We start from the raw sequence: 18,505 nt of genomic DNA on the forward strand, positions 1-18,505 counted from the left end.
TTTTTAAAACCTGTAGTGATTATTTTTTCCGGAAAAAAAAATCCTTAACAGTTCTTTAATTTGACATTCTAGACCCTTAACTACCTTTACTACCTATTCAGTCACAATGTATTAAACATCTAAACGTTCCAGGCATTAGGCTGAAATTCTATAAATAAGCATTTGTTACATTAGATTTCTTGCAATCCCCTACAGGTGTTCTGTTTCACACTGCTATGCACACCATATAAAACATGATAAATCTCTCTTTCTTGTATGAAAAGCCCACACTTCCATCCCTATACTGGTTCTGTTTCCTTGTTGATCATCCACTCAGCTTTCAAAACTCATTAAAAAAATTTTTTTTAATAAAACCTTTCCTGAAACCCTAAAATTAATTGCTCCCAATCTTTACCACAGTTATTCCTTGTACTTCTGTTATTGCACTAAGCATATTGAGGCTTCGTTATCCATACATGGCTCAAATTCACTCACCACCACAAACTGCTTGTGGGCAGGAAACATTTCAATTGTTTCCATAGTTCCACTGCTTAGCATCTAGGATTCAGCCTGACACATAGAAGCCACTGAGTACATATTTATGGACTAAATGAATTAATTTCCTAGCATAATGATTTCCTTATAAGCAACTAAATAAATATTTATTGAATTTAATTTAATAAACACAGTCCCAGAGAGTTCCTGCCATGGCTCAGCAGAAATGCATCTGACTAGTATCCATGAGGAGGCAGGTTCAATCCCTGGCCTCACTCAGTGGGTTAAAGAGTTGTCCTGAGCTATGGTGTAGGTTGCAGACTTGGCTCAGATCTGCTACTGCTGTGGCTGTGGTGTAAGCCAGTGGCTATAGCTCCAATTCGCCTCCTAGCCTGGGAACCTCCATATGCTGTGGGTGTGGCCCTAAAAAGACAAAAATAAATAAGGTCCAAAGAATGTAACCCACAGGAAGAACAAAAGTGTTAAAAAATACAGAGCAAGGGTGAGGTTAGAATGAGATGTGACAAATGACCAGACTTCACAGAGGACCTTTCCTGTCTTTCCCCTGGAGCCCTATTCCCACCTCCATCCAAGGTGTCTTGGGTTTTGTCAAAAATCTAGGATAGGCTGCTTGCCTACCTTCCTTTTCTAAATTTTAAGCAGACCTTAAGGCTCTCGCTATCTACATCTCAGATTTGTGAATCTTGTCAGTTTTTGTGTTTCCTATCAATTCATAGGGATAAACACTCATCTACAAAACTGCTGAGCCCATTTGCTTCACAAGGTTGCTTGTGGAAATTTGACATGATCAAGGAACCCCAGCCAATATGCTTCCCAAGGCTGTCACAGTGTTTTAGAGGCAAATGAGGCCCTGTTCTGATTATCGACACTTCCGTCATCAACTGTCCTCTGCAGGCACAGGGCACTGCAATGCAAAAGTGTGGAGGAAAGAGAATGGGGTTAGTTCAGGGACATGAAATTGACTCAGCCAGCATAGAGGAGGTGAGTTAAGTTGCAGCAAGAATCTGGAGAGCTGGACAGGTGCTACATCATGATAAGCATATGTCATACCCGGGAAGATGGACTGTTATCCTGAATGCTTTTATAAGAAAAGCCTTAGAATGACATGTAGTGTTTTTAAACTTTAATTTTTTTATTCAAAAGGCATACACAATGTAGAATATTTGTAAACTGCAGAGATGTGTAAAGAAAATCACTCTTAATTCAATCACCTGGAAATAAACTATTTTAAAGATTTTGATAATGTTCTTTCAAACTTCCCATGCATATAAACATGACTGCATATTAAAAAGAAAACAAAGCTTACACTATATATATATTTATTGCTTTTAAATTTGCCTTTTCATAAACACTTCCTGATAAATAAGTTGCCTTCTAAAATATGATTCTTGGAGTTCCTGTCGTGGGTCAGTGGTTAAAAAACCCACTAGGATCCATGAGGACATGGGTTCAATCCCTGGCCTTGCTCAGTGGATTAAGGATCTGGTGTGGCTGTGGCTGTGGCATAGGCCAGCGGCTGTGGCTCTGATTCAACCCCTAGCCTGGGAACCTCCATGTGCCTCGGGAGCGGCCCAAGAAATGGCAAAAAGACAAAAATAAATAATATAAAAATAAAACAATGAGTATTTCTCCTCTCTTAGAGTTTTATTTATTACTTTGGAATTTTGTTCTGACAGCATGAGACAGAATCTAATCTTCCTTACCCATGCAAGTACAGTTAATCAATTATCAGACACAATTTATTGAATATTCCATTCACTGATCCAAACGCTACCCTTATAATCGCTGCTGTCATCGTCCTGGGATTTCATGTACTGAAGGATAAAGAAAAGAGGACACGTGGGACAGTGAATAAATGCCATAGGAATAAATAGTGCTACCAGCATGTGTGAACAGGCAGAGGAAGGACAGTAAAGAGTTGTGCCTGTTAATGTCATGGTGATTGCTATAGATTTTTAGTTTAGTAGTGGACTAACCGAATATGTAATTTTCAACATAGTTATCCCGTTCGTATAAATGAAAAAGTTAAAGAGCAGAAAAAAGAAAGGGCAATTTTCCCCAAAGATCTTTGAGTTTCTAGATCTAATTCCACAATCTTCTCAGGAAGCCAGCTGTCACGTGGACTACTGCCCTTTAAACAGACCTAAGGTATAAAATTTCAGAGAGGAAGTTCACATGAAGGTCTTGAGCCTTCGAAGATATTCCGCTTAGAGAAAATGAAACTTTATTTTTTAAATGTGGCGCTCTTCACTACCTCAGTAACCACTACCGAAATGGCATTGCCTCCACATTTCCATACCAGCATCGCCCCGAGCAGCAAAGATAATTGCGACAGGGAGAAACGATCAATTCTAACGTATTGAACACCAGATTCCTCTTTTTTTTTTTTTTTTTTCCTTTTTACAAAGGACGGTTAAACACGGAACGAGAGCCTGGAGACGTTAGGCCGCAACCGAAAGGGTTAGTTTTTACTCCAACATTGGTTTGCGTAAGTGCGAGGGATACAAAAGTGAGAAGTACAGGTTACATCGCAGAACTTTCAGGGATCGCCAGTGCCGGCGCGGGAGCCTCAAGAGCTGGGCTGGCTGGAAAGAGATGCGGGCCTCCAGGACACGCCCCCCGCTCCGCCCCCGCCCGGGGCCCCGCCCCCCAGACCGGGCTTGGGTGACGTGAGTGGCGGGAGGGGGTGCGGGACTGCGCTGCGGGGCTGATTGCCGGAACAGGAACCCTCTCGCGGCAGGGGTGCGCTCCGGGTCGGTGGGACTGGCAGGTGTGTGGCGTTTGCACCTGGCGAGTGATGGCGCCGGGCGCGGGCGCCCCTGGGTAGCGCCGGCAAGGCTGTGGGGCCCGGCTCTGGCAGCTATGGGGCTCCTTCCGCTGCTGGTCCTAGCGGTGCTGGCGTTGGAACCCGGGGCTGCCAGTGGAGCCGAGACCGTCGGGAACTCCAGCGAGGGTAAGGTCGGGGGCGCGTCACTTTTGCGACCCAAAGTTGGTTTTGCATTTCTTGCAAGGTCAGTGTCCGCTCCGCAGTCTGTCCGCTTAGCAGGAGAGGTGGTGAGTTCAGAAGTGACAAGAATGGATCAGAATCCTTTCCTGCAGAAGGCAAGTCCCATTGCTAAGGAGGCCTTACCTTCAACCTCCTTTCTTAGGTTGGGGAAATGGGACGAGATGGGTAAGTCTCTTGTTCAGACACATTAATCTCTCCTTTAGGGCGCAGCCATGTTTGTAGGTTTAGTTTAACACACTAAAACACCTCTTTACTCCCGAGTGGCTGATCTGATCCTCTGGACAGCAAGGTTTGGTGCAGAACTAAGCAGCTTTGTGGTTGATGGCTTGCTAAGACGCAGCTGGTTTTTGTACTCCAAAAATCTAGATGCTTTTCAAATTGTTATGCTCTACGGAGTTTCAGAGGAAAAGTGAACCCAGAATGAGACTTGAGATAGTAGGTCATGTGCTTGGTGAATGGGCTTTAGCAATAGTTGGTAGTTTGTTAATATAAACTGTAAAAAGCGCTAATTGTACCAAGCTGATAATCATGTGCTTTTCCAGGAGGTTAGGCACATTCTTGGTTTTGTTTTGAGCTTGAGGCTAGTTGTCATTCTGAAATATCATATTTTCTGAATAATGTGATTGTGTTTCTGAATGCTTATCGTTGAAAAGCTCTTCTGCAAACTGAATCTTAGAATTTTTGCCTAGGACTTAAGGCCAGATCTGAAAAGGGCAGTGATATTTTTGCAGAAAAAAATAGCCTTGTTTATAATAAGGCACTAACATTCACTGCCTGCCATAAGGTACCAGGTGCTTTTCATGGCGTTAGTTAATCCTCACAACCCTATGAAATAATATTGTCCTTACTGGCAGAGGATGAAGCTGAGGTTCAAGACGATGCTTGTAACACAAGTAAACAGCTAGTAGGGGCACAGGCAGCATATGAATCCAGGTGGGTCCTGCTGTGAAGTCCAGGGTTCTCCACCTCTACAAAGCTGCCTTCCAATGAGAATACTTAGTATGGTGTGTTTTGTTTTGTTTTGTCTTTGTCTTTTTAGGGCTGTACTCACAGCATATGGAAGCTCCCAAGCTAGGGGTGGAATCAGAGCTGCAGCTGCTGGCCACAGCCACAGCCACAGCACATCACCAGATCCGAGCTGCCTCTTCAACCTACATTGAAGCTCTCAGCAACGGATCCTTAACCCACTGAGTGAGGCCAGGGATCAAACCCTCATCCTCAAGGATACTAGTTGGGTTTGTTATTGCTGAGCCATGATGGGAACTCCAGTATGGTGCTTTACACTTAATTCTCTGAATTCTCGTTCCTTAAAATAGGGTCTCTTCTCCCTCCCTCATAAAACTATCTTCATTCTTCCAAGGAGAAGAATTTGAGAGATCAAGTTTACAGATGATCAAACTAGAGAAGCAATTTGAGAAATCAGTATTTTTCAGGCACTGTTTCTCACCTCTTTTCTGTGATGACAGCACTGGTATTTCCTCAGCCACATCATTATTTTGGCCTTAAATCAGTATTATTGTTATGTTGAAGAGAGGGACAGACAATATGGGGGAACTTATCTTCTGAGGGTTAATGAAAACTGATCTTCTCCATGTCTGTTAGATAAAGATCAGTGTGGGAATGAAGAAAGGCTTAGTTTAAGACTTGCATGATCCTCCTGGAAAATGGCTGGGTTTCTATTTGAGGATTCTGAAAACTATACAAACTTGAAATTGAGCAACTACTGTAAGTTAGGAGGATTTATCCATCTTTAGCAGGACAGGCCAACTTGATACCTTGAGTAATGGCTTGGAAGCTAAGTGAATCTTTGAAGGTGGCAGATCGAGTTCCTAGAATATCTGAGGACTGTGCTTTCTGTGACCAGCAGGGCACAGGAGGTAAATTATACACCTAAACAGTTTTCCCTTCTCTTGGAACCCTGGTTCCCTACTGTCCTTAATACCTTTCGTTATTTTTTCATATCCAGTAACTCGCAGACACTTACCTAGGGATTGGAGTTGAGCAGTGTCACTTGAACCTTCTGAAGTTTCTGCCATCCATTGTGCTTTAAGGAAGGTGGCAGATGTCTCATTTGCAAGTGGTCTCTTTTTCTCGAAAGTGTGTACATCTTTGTGTTTCCTTTCATCTCTTAGGGCTAATGAAAATTCATAAGAAGACATCAGTGAGAAATTAGGAGGAGCAATTGAATGCTGGCCAGCTCAAGTAGCTGAATTGTTTTGGTTTTTAATATTACATCTGAAGAGAACAGTGAAAACTAAGCTTTGACAGATCTCTCCTAGAAGTTGGCTGTTGCTTTAAAGCACAGTGGAGGCACATTTTAGTAAAATAGTGAAAAGGAAGAGTCAGAAAAAGTTTAAGTTGCAAGTTTAGGATCTGGTCGAGAAACAAAAGGAAAATATTAAGATTGGGCAGCTCTTTTTAAAATGGAATTATTGGAAAGAAAAAGTTATCTCCGGGTTGGAATGGAGGAAGGAAAAACAGAAAGGGGTCACCGGCTATGGGTCAGATAGCAACAAGTATTTTTGGCAGAATAAGCAGAGGCACTGCTTTTTATTTTTTATTTTATTTTTTGTCTTTTCAGGGCTGCACCTGTGGCATATGGAAGTTCCCAGGCTAGGGTTGAATCAGAGCTGCAGCTGCTGGCCCACCCCACAGCCACAGCAGTACTGGATCCATAACCCACTGAGCGAGGCCAAGGATCCAGCCCACATCCTCATGGATACTAGTTAGGTTTGTTACTGCTGAGCCACACTGCCTTTTAGAGGAGGGCTACAGCGTAAGTGATCTGTCTCGTGCTCTGCAATTGCTGTGTAATATCATTTGATGTGTCGTCTTTCCCTCCCACTCCCTAAGTCATAAGATCTAATTATCCCTCGTAAAATGTTTCTGATGAATCCTTTTCCAGATGACTTAGAGGAGCAGTAAAGTTCCTGTTAGCCTCTTGTAGTTTTTATATATGTCTTCTTTTGCCACATCTGTCTTTATGAGTAGACATTAGTGCAGTTTCTGCCAGGCAGGACTGTTCCAATTGTCTTGACTTTGAGTATTTTTCCTTATCACTCTGTGGAAGCCACTTTCTCAACTTGATGTTTATGATGGATATGCTCGGCATTTATACTTGTTAGACTGCTTCTTCCCACTAGTTTATTTGTGGAAGGACCATACTAAATGCTTGCAGGTTTATTTTTGGTTTTTGGTTTTTTGGGGGTGTTTTTTTGATAAGATGAGCCTCCAAAACATTGGAAAGCTAATGGATGTGAATAATGATATTATATTGTGTAGTATTAGACAGTTCACAGTTTTTTGGTTTTTTTTTTTTTCCCATTCAGTACTTTCAGCAGCCAAGTGACGTATGCAGAACAGTTACCTGCATTTTACCATAAGGAAACTAAGGCCCAGAGGAAATAATTACTTGCCCGAGGTCACACACTTCAACCATAATTTATCGAACACTTACTGTGCGCCAGCCAGGTGCCTGTACTGTATGACAGTCCGGAACATCAATTGTGACAAAGCCCTGCAAGCCAGGACTACAACCATAACTGGTTTGTTAGTATGCAGTCTTTTATAAAAATTGTGAAATGGCTCTAGGATTGCCAAGGTAACGCTGCCAAAGGATTTTCGCATAGAAGTTAGATAAAGATTACTAAAAATAGGAAAAAATATATTTATCCTTCCTTAACTCATCAAACATCATGTTAGTTCTCAAACCTGGCCTGAACATTAGAATCACCTGGAGAACTTTGAAAAAAAGTCATGTTGGTGATGAGACAACTAGAAATCTAAATTGAAAAGAAAAAGTAGGAGTTCCCATTGTGGCACAGCAGAAACGAATCCGACTAGGAGCCGTGAGGTTGTGGGTTCGATCCCTGGCCTTGCTCAGTGGGTTAAGGATCAGGCATTGCCGTGAGCTGTGGTGTAGGTCGCAGATGTGGCTCGGATCTGGCATTGCAGTGGCTCTGGTGTAGGCCGGCAGCAACAGCTCCGATTAGACCCTAGCCTGAGAACCTCCATATGCCACTGGTGCAGCCATAAAAGGACAAAAGACAAAAAAAAAAAAAAAAAAGAAACATTTATAAGACCATCAAGAAATATTAAGGGATATTTATAATGGGTTACGTAACTATCTCTACAGAGAAAACTATACAATATTCTTGAGATAAATTGAGAAACTAAATACATAGAGGGATAGCTCAAATTCATAGATTAGAAAAATTCTATATGATAAAGGTATCATTTCTCCCTAAATTAATACATTCAGTGCTATCCCAATCAAATCCGAGCAGATTTCTTTTTCTTTTTCTTTCTTTTTTTGGGGGTAGAAATTGACAAGCTGCCTTCTCAGATTGACATGGAAATGAAAATGGGCCAAAAATGGTCAAGGCAGTCTTGAAGAGGAAGGACAAACGGGGGCAGAAATTAAGAAAGTATAATATTGATGTTAGGACGCACAGATAGACAACACAGTCAAGAGTCAGGACACAAACGCTCACCTATGGTTACTTATGTGACAGGTGGAATTGCTGAGCAGTAGGGGAATTATTTTCAATAAAAGTTGCCATGTCAGTGGGACATTCATATGGGAACATGAACCTTGACCCTCCTGCCTCTCACCATACATAAAGGTCAGTTTCTGGTTGATTCCTTTCTTTTTTTTTTTTTGTGGCCACACCCAGGCATATGGACCAAAGATTGACTCCAAGCCACAGCTGCAACCTACCCCACAGCTATGGCAACACTGGATCCTTAACCCACTGTGCCATAGCGGGAACTCCCTCAGGTGGATTTTGGACTGTAATGTGAAAGGTAGAACAGCGTTCTAGAAGTTAACATGGTGGATGTATCTTCATGATCTTATACCATGTTGGGGAAGAATTCTTTAAAATCATAAAGGAAAAATTTGAGAAATTGGGACTAAATTAAAATTAAAATTTCTGTTAATCTAAAGGTAACAGGAGAGTAAAAAGACAAGTTGTAAGAGTGGGAGAAGATATTTGTAACACATATATGACTGAATACTCATATCAGTGATGCCTAAAGAATTCCTAAAATTCAGTAAGGACAGATAATCCAGTTTTTAAAATGGGCAGAAGACTTGAACAAATTCTTTTACAAAGAGGATATTTAAATAGCCAATAAGTAAAACCAAATGTTCTTACCAGGTGATGGTGAGACTGTTGGGTAACTGAAATACTTTCTCACAAGTTGCTAGGGGTGGAAATTAGCAAAACCATATTGGATAACTGTTTAGGAGGATTTACTAAAATTGAACATAAGTAAACCTGGTTACCTGATAATTTTACTTATTCTACCCAATAGGAATGTGTACACATGCACCAACAGACATGTACCAAAAAATGTCTGTATGGAGTTATTCATAATAACTCCAAGCTGGAAATAACCCAAATGTTCCTTAGCCATAAAATAGATAAATTGTGGTATATTTATTTCATGAAGTATACAGTAATGAAAGTAAATGAATAATGGTTGCTATAGCAGCAGGATGAATCTGACAAAAATAATGTTGATTTTTAAAAAGCTAGACAGGAAAGAATTCGTGCTGTATGATTTCATTGAATTAATTTTCAAAAAAAAAAAAAGCAGCAGCAGCAGCCTGTTTATAGTGTCAGAAGTTAGGATCATGGGGAATTCCTGCTGTGGTGCAGTGGGACTGGTGGCCTCTCTGCAGCGCCTGGACACAGAGTCAATCCCCAGCCTGGCACAGCAGGTTAAAGAACCCGTTGTGGCTATACCTGCAGCTTGGGTCTGGTCCCTGGCCCAGAAACACCATATGCCACAGGTGGCCAAAAAAAGATCAAGTTAGAGGACGTCCTCTTCGTGGCTCAATGGTTAATGAACCCAACTAGGAATCATAAGGATGCGGGTCTGATCCCTGGCCTCGCTCAGTGGGTTAAGGATCCGGAGTGGCTGTGAGCTGTGGTGTAGGTTGCAGACACGGCTCGGGTCCCAGGTTGCTGTGGCATAGGCCAGCAGCTTTAGCTTCGATCTGACCCCTAGCCTGGGAACTTCCACATGCCACGGGTGTGGCCCTAAAAGGAAGTTAGGATCGTGGTTACCTCTGGGGAGAAAGGAAGAGGTAGTGATTGGAAGGGGCCCCCAGGGGACCTCAGAGATGCTGGAATGCTGTTTCTTGACCTGGTAGTGTCAACTTTGTGTACTTCTCCATATTCATGTTATTTTAGTAAATATTTGTTTTAAAATTGATACTTGGGCTCTCACCCCAGGGATTTTGATGTAGCTGATCTGGTGATGGGTCCAGGCAACAATAGTATTTATTTATTTTTTTATTTAGTCTTTTTTTTTTTCCAGCGCTGCACCCACGGCATATGAGTGTTCCCGGGCTAGGGGTTGAATCGGAGCTATATCTGCCAGCCTACACTACAGTCACAGCAGCGCAGGATCTGAGCAGTGTCTGCCACCTACACCACAGCTCACAGCAATGTCGGATCCTTAACCCACTGGAGCAAGCCCAGGGATGGAACCTGCATCCTCATGGATGCTAGTCAGATTCGTTTCCACTGAGCCACAGTGGGAACTCCAACAATATTTTTTAAAAAGCACCTTCAGATAATTGTTATGCACAGCCAAGGTGGATGACCACTGTATTGAATTTCTAATAAGGACACCTCAGGAGCTGTAGAGAAAATGTGAAAAATAAAGAAATGTGTAAAGAAAAGAAAAAGTTATTTAAAATACACCCCAGGAGTTCCTGCTGTGACACAGTGGGATAAGAATCTGACTGCAGCAGCTCTGGTTGCTGAAGAGGTACAGATTCTTCCTTGGCCTGGCGTAGTCAGTTAAAGGAGCTGATAGATTACAGCAGTGACTCGGATTCAATCCCTGGCCCAGGAAATTCCATGTGCTGCAGATGTGATTATTAAAAAATTAAAATTAAAAAAATAAAGCAAATGTTAACAAATACACCCCAGAGGACAGTTCCCTGGTGGCATAGCAGGTTAAGGATCTGGCGTTGCCAAAGCTATGGCACCGGCCACACCTGTGGTGCTGGTTGGATCCCTGGACTGGGAACTTCCACGTGGCTCAGGTGCAACAACAACAACAAAAACCCTCCAGAAATGTAAATTGGTGCTGCCGCTATGGAAAACAGTATGGTGATTCCTCAAAAAACTAAAAAAAGAGTTGCCATATGATCCAGCAGTCCCACTGCTGGGCATATATCTGGACAAAACTAATTCAAAAAGATGCATGCACCCCAATATTCATGGCAGTACTATTCCCTATAGCCAAAACATGAAAGCAGTGTAAATGTCAATCAATAGACAGATGAATGGATAAAGAAGATGTGGTGTATGTATATAAGTGTATGAGTATATATACTAGAACATCACTCAGCCATAAAAAAGAGTTAATGCCATTTATAGCTACATGAATGGACCTAGAGATTATCGTACTAAGTGAAGTAAGTCAGACAGAGAAAGACAAATGCCATATGAGATCACTTATATGTGGAATTTATAATATGGCACAAATGAACCTATCTACAAAACAGACTCACAGACCTAGAGAACAGACTTATGGTTGCCCAGGGGGAGGGAGCATGAAGGAGGGATGGATTGGGAGTTCGGGATTAGCAGATGCAAACACTTACATATAGGCTGGATAAGCTAGAAAGCCCTTTAGTATAGGGAACTATATTCAATATCTTGGGATAAACCATAATGGAAAAGAAATGAAAAAGAATATAATATGCATGTAACTGAGTTATTTTGCTGTACAGCAGAAATGAACACAACATTGTAAATCAGCTACACTTAAATAAAAAATAAAATTACATTCCAGAGGTTCTTGCTTTTAATACTCCTACTTATTTTGCCAGGTGTCCAGTTTTTTAAATAACATGTAATGTCTTTCCCCTTCATTATCTTTATTATGTTATTAAATAACGTATAGTATCTTTCCCCTTTTGCCTGGTTCTTGCCACAGGCATTTGACTGGGGAGAGAGAGTTAGTGAGGCATCGTCTTCCTTTTGGTAGCTTTGAGAAATCTGGGAAGTAATAGATGAACGTTCTGTTTCTGAAACGCCAGGTATTCTTGAAGTCAGAAGCAGGGACAGTAACTTACTGTTTTGGTCTTGATCATTACATATTCTCATATAAGCTGTTTGTTTTCATTTCTGATTTCCTTAGTGAGAAAAAGAACTTTTTAGTTATTTTAACCCTTTAAAAGCAAACGTGATCTGCTCTCCTGTCACAGCAAAAACCTTCTCAAATCAGTTTATTGCCTGGTGTATACACACACACGTGTGTGTGTGTGTGTGTGTGTGTGTGTGTGTGTGTATTTTTTTGAGAGTACTCTCTCACAAAATAGAACTCTTTTATTTCTTATTCATACTAGAATGGTAACAGCCTATCTGTTCAATAGGGGATTGGTTGAATAATCATAGTTACATAGAACAAAATATTACATAGCTTTTAAAATGGCAAGGCTAGAATTATCTTTGTTGATGTGGATCTATTAAATGGGCTATACCAAACATATTTGTGTCTTTCTTCATGCTGATATCTGTCTCAATCCTGAAAAATGTATACCAAACAGTTAATAGTGATTATTTCTCCACAGGGTACTTGCAGGAGGAATTAACTTTCTCTGCATTTCATGCCTTTTCAAAATATGGCTTATATATGATCTGGAAAAAATTTCCATTTTAAGGAAAAACAAAACAGGTGACAGAATGTTGAGAATGTCATTTTGTCTAGATTAGGTGTGTCTTCTTTTATAAATTTCATTTTATTTTTTATTTTTTATTTTTCTGCTTTTTAGGGCCACACCTGCAGCATATGGAGGTTCCCAAGCTAGGGGTCAAATCTGAGCTGCAGCTGCTGACCTACACCACAGCCACAGCAACGCCAGATCCTCAACCTACTGAGTAAGGCCAGAGATCAAACCCGCAACCCCATGGTTCCTAGTCAGATTCTCCTCCACTGCACCACGATGGGAACTCCTATAAATTTCAGATTAAAGGTAGAACCTATCTTTTTAGTGCCATGAAAGGAGGTTTTTTTCAAATTGTGCATTTTTTTCCCTGGTAAGACCACCTGATAATCATTATAGAAGTTTGAAAAAAACAATGATATGTGTAAAGAAAAGAAAAATCGCTCACCATACACTCCCAGGAATACCTACTTGTATTGCTCCTACTTATTTTGTTAAGTTACCTGTTATTTAGTAATCTATTTTCATTTTTATGGTCCTATGGTTTTATGGTCTTCTTCTTCTTTTTTTTTTTAAACACGTGGCCACACCCACGCCATATGGAAGTTCCCGGGCCAGGGATTGAACCAGAGCCATTGCAGAGACAACATTGAGTAGTCATTCTGTGAACCCAAGGGGAATTCCTCCTTACTAGTACTATCTTACTGTCACAGAATGTTTTGCTTCTCCAAGTGTTTCTGAGTTGTGATTTATCCTCACCCTTGTATAACAGATTAAGGAAAGGTTAAGAAAACCAAGACTTCACCAAGTTGACAGCTTCAGTCTCTTCCAGGGCCTATAAACGTTCTAGGTAATATTTTGATTCAAGGCCCGTGTAATGGGAGATAGACATAAAGATTATCAAAATAGTTTCTAAAATAAGCTTAAGGGCAAATTTAAGTGTTAATTGATACTAACCTTTGTGAATTTACTCATATCAGCCTTTGGTTATAGTACCTGATAGGCAGAGTGACTGACTACTCCATAAGTACTAAAGTAAATATTTGCCAAATAGAAAAAATGGGATGGGAAGGAACTGAAAAAAAAGGAAAACTGAAAATGTAACTGGGAAAGGCACGCTAGTAAATGAACTGAGTGTTTTGGATGGTTAGGAGATGGAAAGCCAATTCATTCCTAGGAAAAAGATACTGCTCTTAGTTTGACAGACTAGGATTTATGAATAGTTTTTAAGACTTGGATGATGGAAGATGGAGGCACCAAAATTAAAGTGCAATAGGTGTTCCCTGGTGGCTCAGCAGGTTATGGATCTGGTGTTGTCACTGATATTGTGAGAGAGATGGTGTGGTCGAATCTCTGGCCCCAGAACTTCTACATGCTGAGGGCATGGCCAAAATAATGCATAAGTGCAATATCTGAAATGTTTTTAGTGCCATTTACTGAGGTCCACTTAATTTTATGTATAATTTGATTTTCTAATAAAGTAATTATGATGGGAAGGCCTGGGAAATATTAAAGTGTTTTTCTTTTTTCCCCTTTAAAAAACAAACCAGGAAACTCCTCGCATTGTCCAGATATCTGTAGATACTTGCTACTCCCTAGTATTTTTATCTCTATTCAGGCTGGAGTTTGGTTCCACATAAAAGGTGAAATGTCATCCCAGTTCTATAAATAAGGAATGCATTGACTTTAGTTGTTATTGCTACAACTATTAAAATTTTATCTGTTACGTTTAGAATGGATAAGCAATGAAGTCCTACTGTATAGCACAGGGAACTATATCCAATCTCTTGGGATAGAACATGATGGAAGATATTATGAGAAAAAGAACATATATGTATGTATGACTGGGTCACTATGCCAAACAGCAGAAATTGGCACAACATTGTAAATCAACTATACTTTAATAAAAAATTCTTTCTCTGAATTTTTAGAGATTAAATTATAACCACAAATAACCTCTTTTCCTATCAGGAATTAAAATATTAAATTATGAAGAAAATGTAATAACATCATGGAGTTTGGGGAAAATCTAGAGAGTTCTTGCAATGTTTGTATGTTCTGTTTGGCTTTCTTGATAGTCTTTTTTTTTTTTTTTTCTTTTTAAATTGTCCAGATGGGATACTTGTGTTAACAACAAGTGTTGAAAAAGTTACCCTTCTTAGGAAATGTACATAAGAAGGAATTAGGACTGTCTGGACTGAAGGAATTAGGACTGTTTTCTTTTTGCTCCCACTGGCTCTAATTTCCTTCTAAAATAAAACAGATCGTGCCACTGTGGGACTCTGGTGTGTATAATCTTTACCTCATCAACTCTTTTTCTTCATCTATATTAAGTTGAAATTTTTTTTTCTATTTTTAGGCTTGAACCCCCAAGACTGCTTATGTAATGCTTGTGAGCTCCTCTGCTGTTTATGCAAAGACACACTGACTGTAGGGCAGGGGGGGAGATGGGAACCCAGAAACACATAGAAGTAAAAGCAGCCTAGTTAGTGGATTTCTTGAAAATTAGCTTCGAAAAGGAAAGAACTGGTGAGCAGCTGGGAGAAAGACACACAGACTAAGGGAGTGAAACCCAACCAGACCATGGAGGCAAGGAAGACACGTGGAAAGGTGTTGGAAAATTGTTGTCTAAGTTTGTAATTGCTACAAATTGATATTAGAGGTACAAATATTACAATGAAACATTTCTCCCATTGTAGGTCTTCTTGAATTTTCAGTGGGGAAATTTAGATACTTCAAGCTCAACAGGCCCTTTCCAGAGGAAGCTATTTTGCGTCATATTTCCAGCAATGTGACTTTTCTTATTTTCCAGTTACACTCACAGTATCAGAATACAACAATTTCTTTTTCCGAGGTAAGTACAAAGCAGTACTTCCGTAAAAACCATTTCCAACTGTCGAATTAGTATTTGGCACTTTTTTCTTCCTCTTTCCTTAGCTTTAACAAAACATTTCTAGGAGTTCCCGTTGTGGCTCAGTGGAAACGAATCTGACTAGTATCCATGAGGAAGCAGATTTAACCCTGGCCTCCAACAGTGGGTTAAGGATCTGGTGTTGCCGTGGGCTCTGGTGTAGGTAGCACGAGGCTCAGATCTGGTGTTTCTGTGGCTGTGGTGTAGGCTGGCAGCCACAGCTCTGATTCGACCTCTAGTCTGGGAACCTCCATATGCCGTAGGTGCGGCCCTAAAAAGAAAAAAAGGAAAAACATTTCTGAATCTGCAACCTCTTAACTTAGCACTTTGTTATTCAAAGAGCTTTCCCAGGAGTTCCTGTTGTGGCTCAGCAGTAACAGACCCAACTGGTATCCATGAAGATTTGGGTTCAATCCCTGGCTCCACTCAGTGGTTAAGGATCTGGTGTTGGCTGCGGCTGTAGTGTAGGCTGGCAGCTGTAGCTCCTATTCGACCTCTAGCTTAGGGACTTCCATATGCTGCAGGTGTGGCCCTAATTAAAAAAAAATTAAAAAAAAAAAAGGAAAGAAAGGAAAACAAAAAGCTCTACCACCAGATGGGGGCTGGGGATGGGAGAGTGGAGGGGTATAAGGATGGGTTAGAATGGGGCACAAAGAAGGTGACCTGTATGTTTACTACCTTGGTCGTGGTGATAGTGTCACAGAGGTCTACCTATATCAACCCTTATTAGTGTACTTCATGTGTAGTTTATGTCAATCACAATTCAATTAAAAAAACAACAGCTTTCCCCAAACTGAATTTTGGTGGGCAGAGCTCATGTTTTTGTCTTGGTAGTGGTCAAGTTCATTTGTATATTGAGACCACACATGGAGGGCCCCCCAGTGGCTTGGCCCAGGTCACAGATCTAAACCTAAGTCAACCTGTATTTACAGGGAACTTCTGTCAAGGAAACCCCACCTACACCAGTGACAATCCTCCAGTCCCCCTTAACTAGTCACCTTATCCTAGAAAACAGGACCCACTTGCCTTCTAAGGAAGTCCCTGACCTAACCAATCATATGCCCTTCGAATGCTCTGCAAAACTAGTTCATGCCCCAAATCCCTTGGAAATAGGACTCTGCAATTAGTGAGGTACTGTCTTCCCTCAAATCACGAGTTGTTTTCCCTTGAATAAAGGACATCAGACTTGTTACCAAATGGTTTTAGTTTAGTTTTGTCTTTTGCTTTCATGGCCATACCTGTGGCATGTGGAAGTTCCCAGGCTAGGGGTTGAATCAGAGCTGCAGCTGCCAGCCTATACCTAAGCCACTTCACAACCTACACAGCAGCTTGCGGCAATGGTAGATCCTTAACCCATTGAGCGAGGCCAGGGATCAAACCCGCGTCTTCATGAACGCTGTCAGGTTCTTAACCTGCTGAGCCACAATGGGAACTCCTGGTTTTAGTTTTGTCATTCACACAGTTTAACTCAGTAGCCTTAGTATTTAACATAGTAAATCCTAATTGAGGGATTGAGAAGTTTGGGAATTTTACTTTGTATCTGCTATTCCTGATCAAAGGGTATATTATTTATTTATTTATTTATTTATTGTCTTTTTTGCCTTTTCCAGGGCCGCTCCCACGGCATATGGAAGTTCCCACGCTAGGGGTCAAATCGGAGCTGTAGCTGCCGGCCTACACCACAACCACAGCAATGCCAGATCTGAGCCACATCTTTGACCTACACCACAGCTCACGGCAGTGCTGGATCCCCAACCCGCTGAGCAAGGCCAGGGATCAAACCCGCAACCTCATGGTTCCTAGTCGGATTCGTTAACCACTGAGCCACAATGGGAACTCCCATATTTTTTATTTTTTGATTAAATATTTTTTTTCTAATCTAAACACTCTTTATTCAAACTGGTCAGTGGGGGATGCCCTGAAGCCAAGTGTGCAGGAGACCAGCTGGCCAGGCCTCCTGGTTCTTGATGCTGGGTTGGACACAGGCAGGTATGGCCCCACAGGGCACCTGCAGACACTACCAGGCATGGCAATTGACAAAACCAAGGAATAGGCAAAAAGCAAAACACACTCAGTAGATTTTTTCTAAGCTCCCAGAGTTCCTGGACCAACAAGTCCCAACCCTCAAAGCCAGGAGCGAGGGACTAAAAATGCCCCTTACTGCCACGAATGCCAAGGGAGACCCTGATTTAAATTTAAAAAAATAAGCCAGTGTATGTCATAGAAAATTTCAAAGAACATATATTTTAAATGGTTTCTCCATAAGTATGTGAGGGCACATGCAATAGAGGTGAAAAGAATTCTTTAATTATCTAAGGAAAGTCTGCTTTTTTGCGGGGGGGGGCACACCTGCAGCAAATGGAAATTCTCAGGCTAGAGGTCAGATTGGAGCTGCATCTGAGATCTACCCCACAGCTCACAGCAATGCCACATCCCTGACCCACTGAGCAAGGCCAGGGATCGAACACACATCTTCATGGATACTCGTTGGGTTCATTTCCGTTGTACCACAACGGGAACCCCCAGGAAGGTCTGCTTTTATTCCTTTCTGTTTTGAGAAGATTTGGAATAGGGCATGCACACTTGGTCAGCTCTGGAATTTAAATATGCTGTTCAACTCCTGATTCATGGTGACTGTTCTTTCCTTATCACAGATGCTGCTTCCCAATGCCTCGGGAACAGGAACTGACAAAGGACTGGTTTTCATTCTTAGACCAGAGCAGAGTATGTGTACTTGGCACTTGGAGACCTTAGACTCTAAGCCTGTTCAAAATGTGGCCATTCCCCTCTCCTACTCAGAAAGAGGTAACCTTTCTATTGTCGACTCCTTGTTACTCTCTAGAATGCAGGACTTGTTCATGAAAATTCAGAGAAAACTGTCATCATATCCAAGTGTTCATTACAAGTACAATACATTGGATCAAAAAAGTTTTAACAGCAGGGGAGCCAGAGACTTAGCTTGATGATTGGCCGAAAAGAACACATTTATTCACTTGGAAAACATTTAAGGAGCCCTTGGAGAGGCTGAAACAGAAAGACAAGACATGGTCCTTAGCACATTAGTCGAACACTTTTAACAGGTTATTCTAGGCAGAGGAAGGCTTGGAGGAAGAATAGGGTATTTGGAGAATGGTGAACAGTGGGTGTGGCTGGAGCCATTCTTTTTTTTTCCGTTCTTTTTAGGGCTGCAAACTGCGCATATGGAAGTTCCCAGGCTAGGGGTCCGATCAGAGCTATAGCAGCAGCCACAGCAATGCCAGATCCAAGCCGCGTCTGCAGCCCACACTGCAGCTCATATGGCAATGCCAGATCCTTGATCCACTGAGCGAGGCCAGGGATTGAACCCCTGTCCTCATGGATGCTTAGGTTTGTTACCACTGAGCCACAATGGGAGCTC

The 18,505-nt window shown here is 41.4% G+C and overlaps 1 protein-coding gene across 3 annotated transcripts in view; it reads left to right on the forward strand.

Annotated features, from left to right (window-relative positions):
- TM7SF3 (transmembrane 7 superfamily member 3) overlaps positions 3,139-18,505 on the forward strand; it is a 43,260-nt gene continuing 27,893 nt past the window's right edge. The window contains exons 1-3 of one of the 3 annotated variants that reach the window (XM_001925025.7): positions 3,139-3,448; positions 14,897-15,051; positions 17,763-17,913. In XM_001925025.7, the coding sequence (XP_001925060.3) occupies positions 3,358-3,448; positions 14,897-15,051; positions 17,763-17,913 (397 nt within the window). In that variant the 5' untranslated portion in view covers positions 3,139-3,357. The other 2 variants (XM_021092165.1, XM_013997785.2) reach the window with 2 other exon arrangements.

This window comes from Sus scrofa, chromosome 5, assembly GCF_000003025.6.
Source record: "Sus scrofa isolate TJ Tabasco breed Duroc chromosome 5, Sscrofa11.1, whole genome shotgun sequence".
In the NCBI taxonomy this organism is placed as follows: Eukaryota; Metazoa; Chordata; class Mammalia; order Artiodactyla; family Suidae; genus Sus; species Sus scrofa.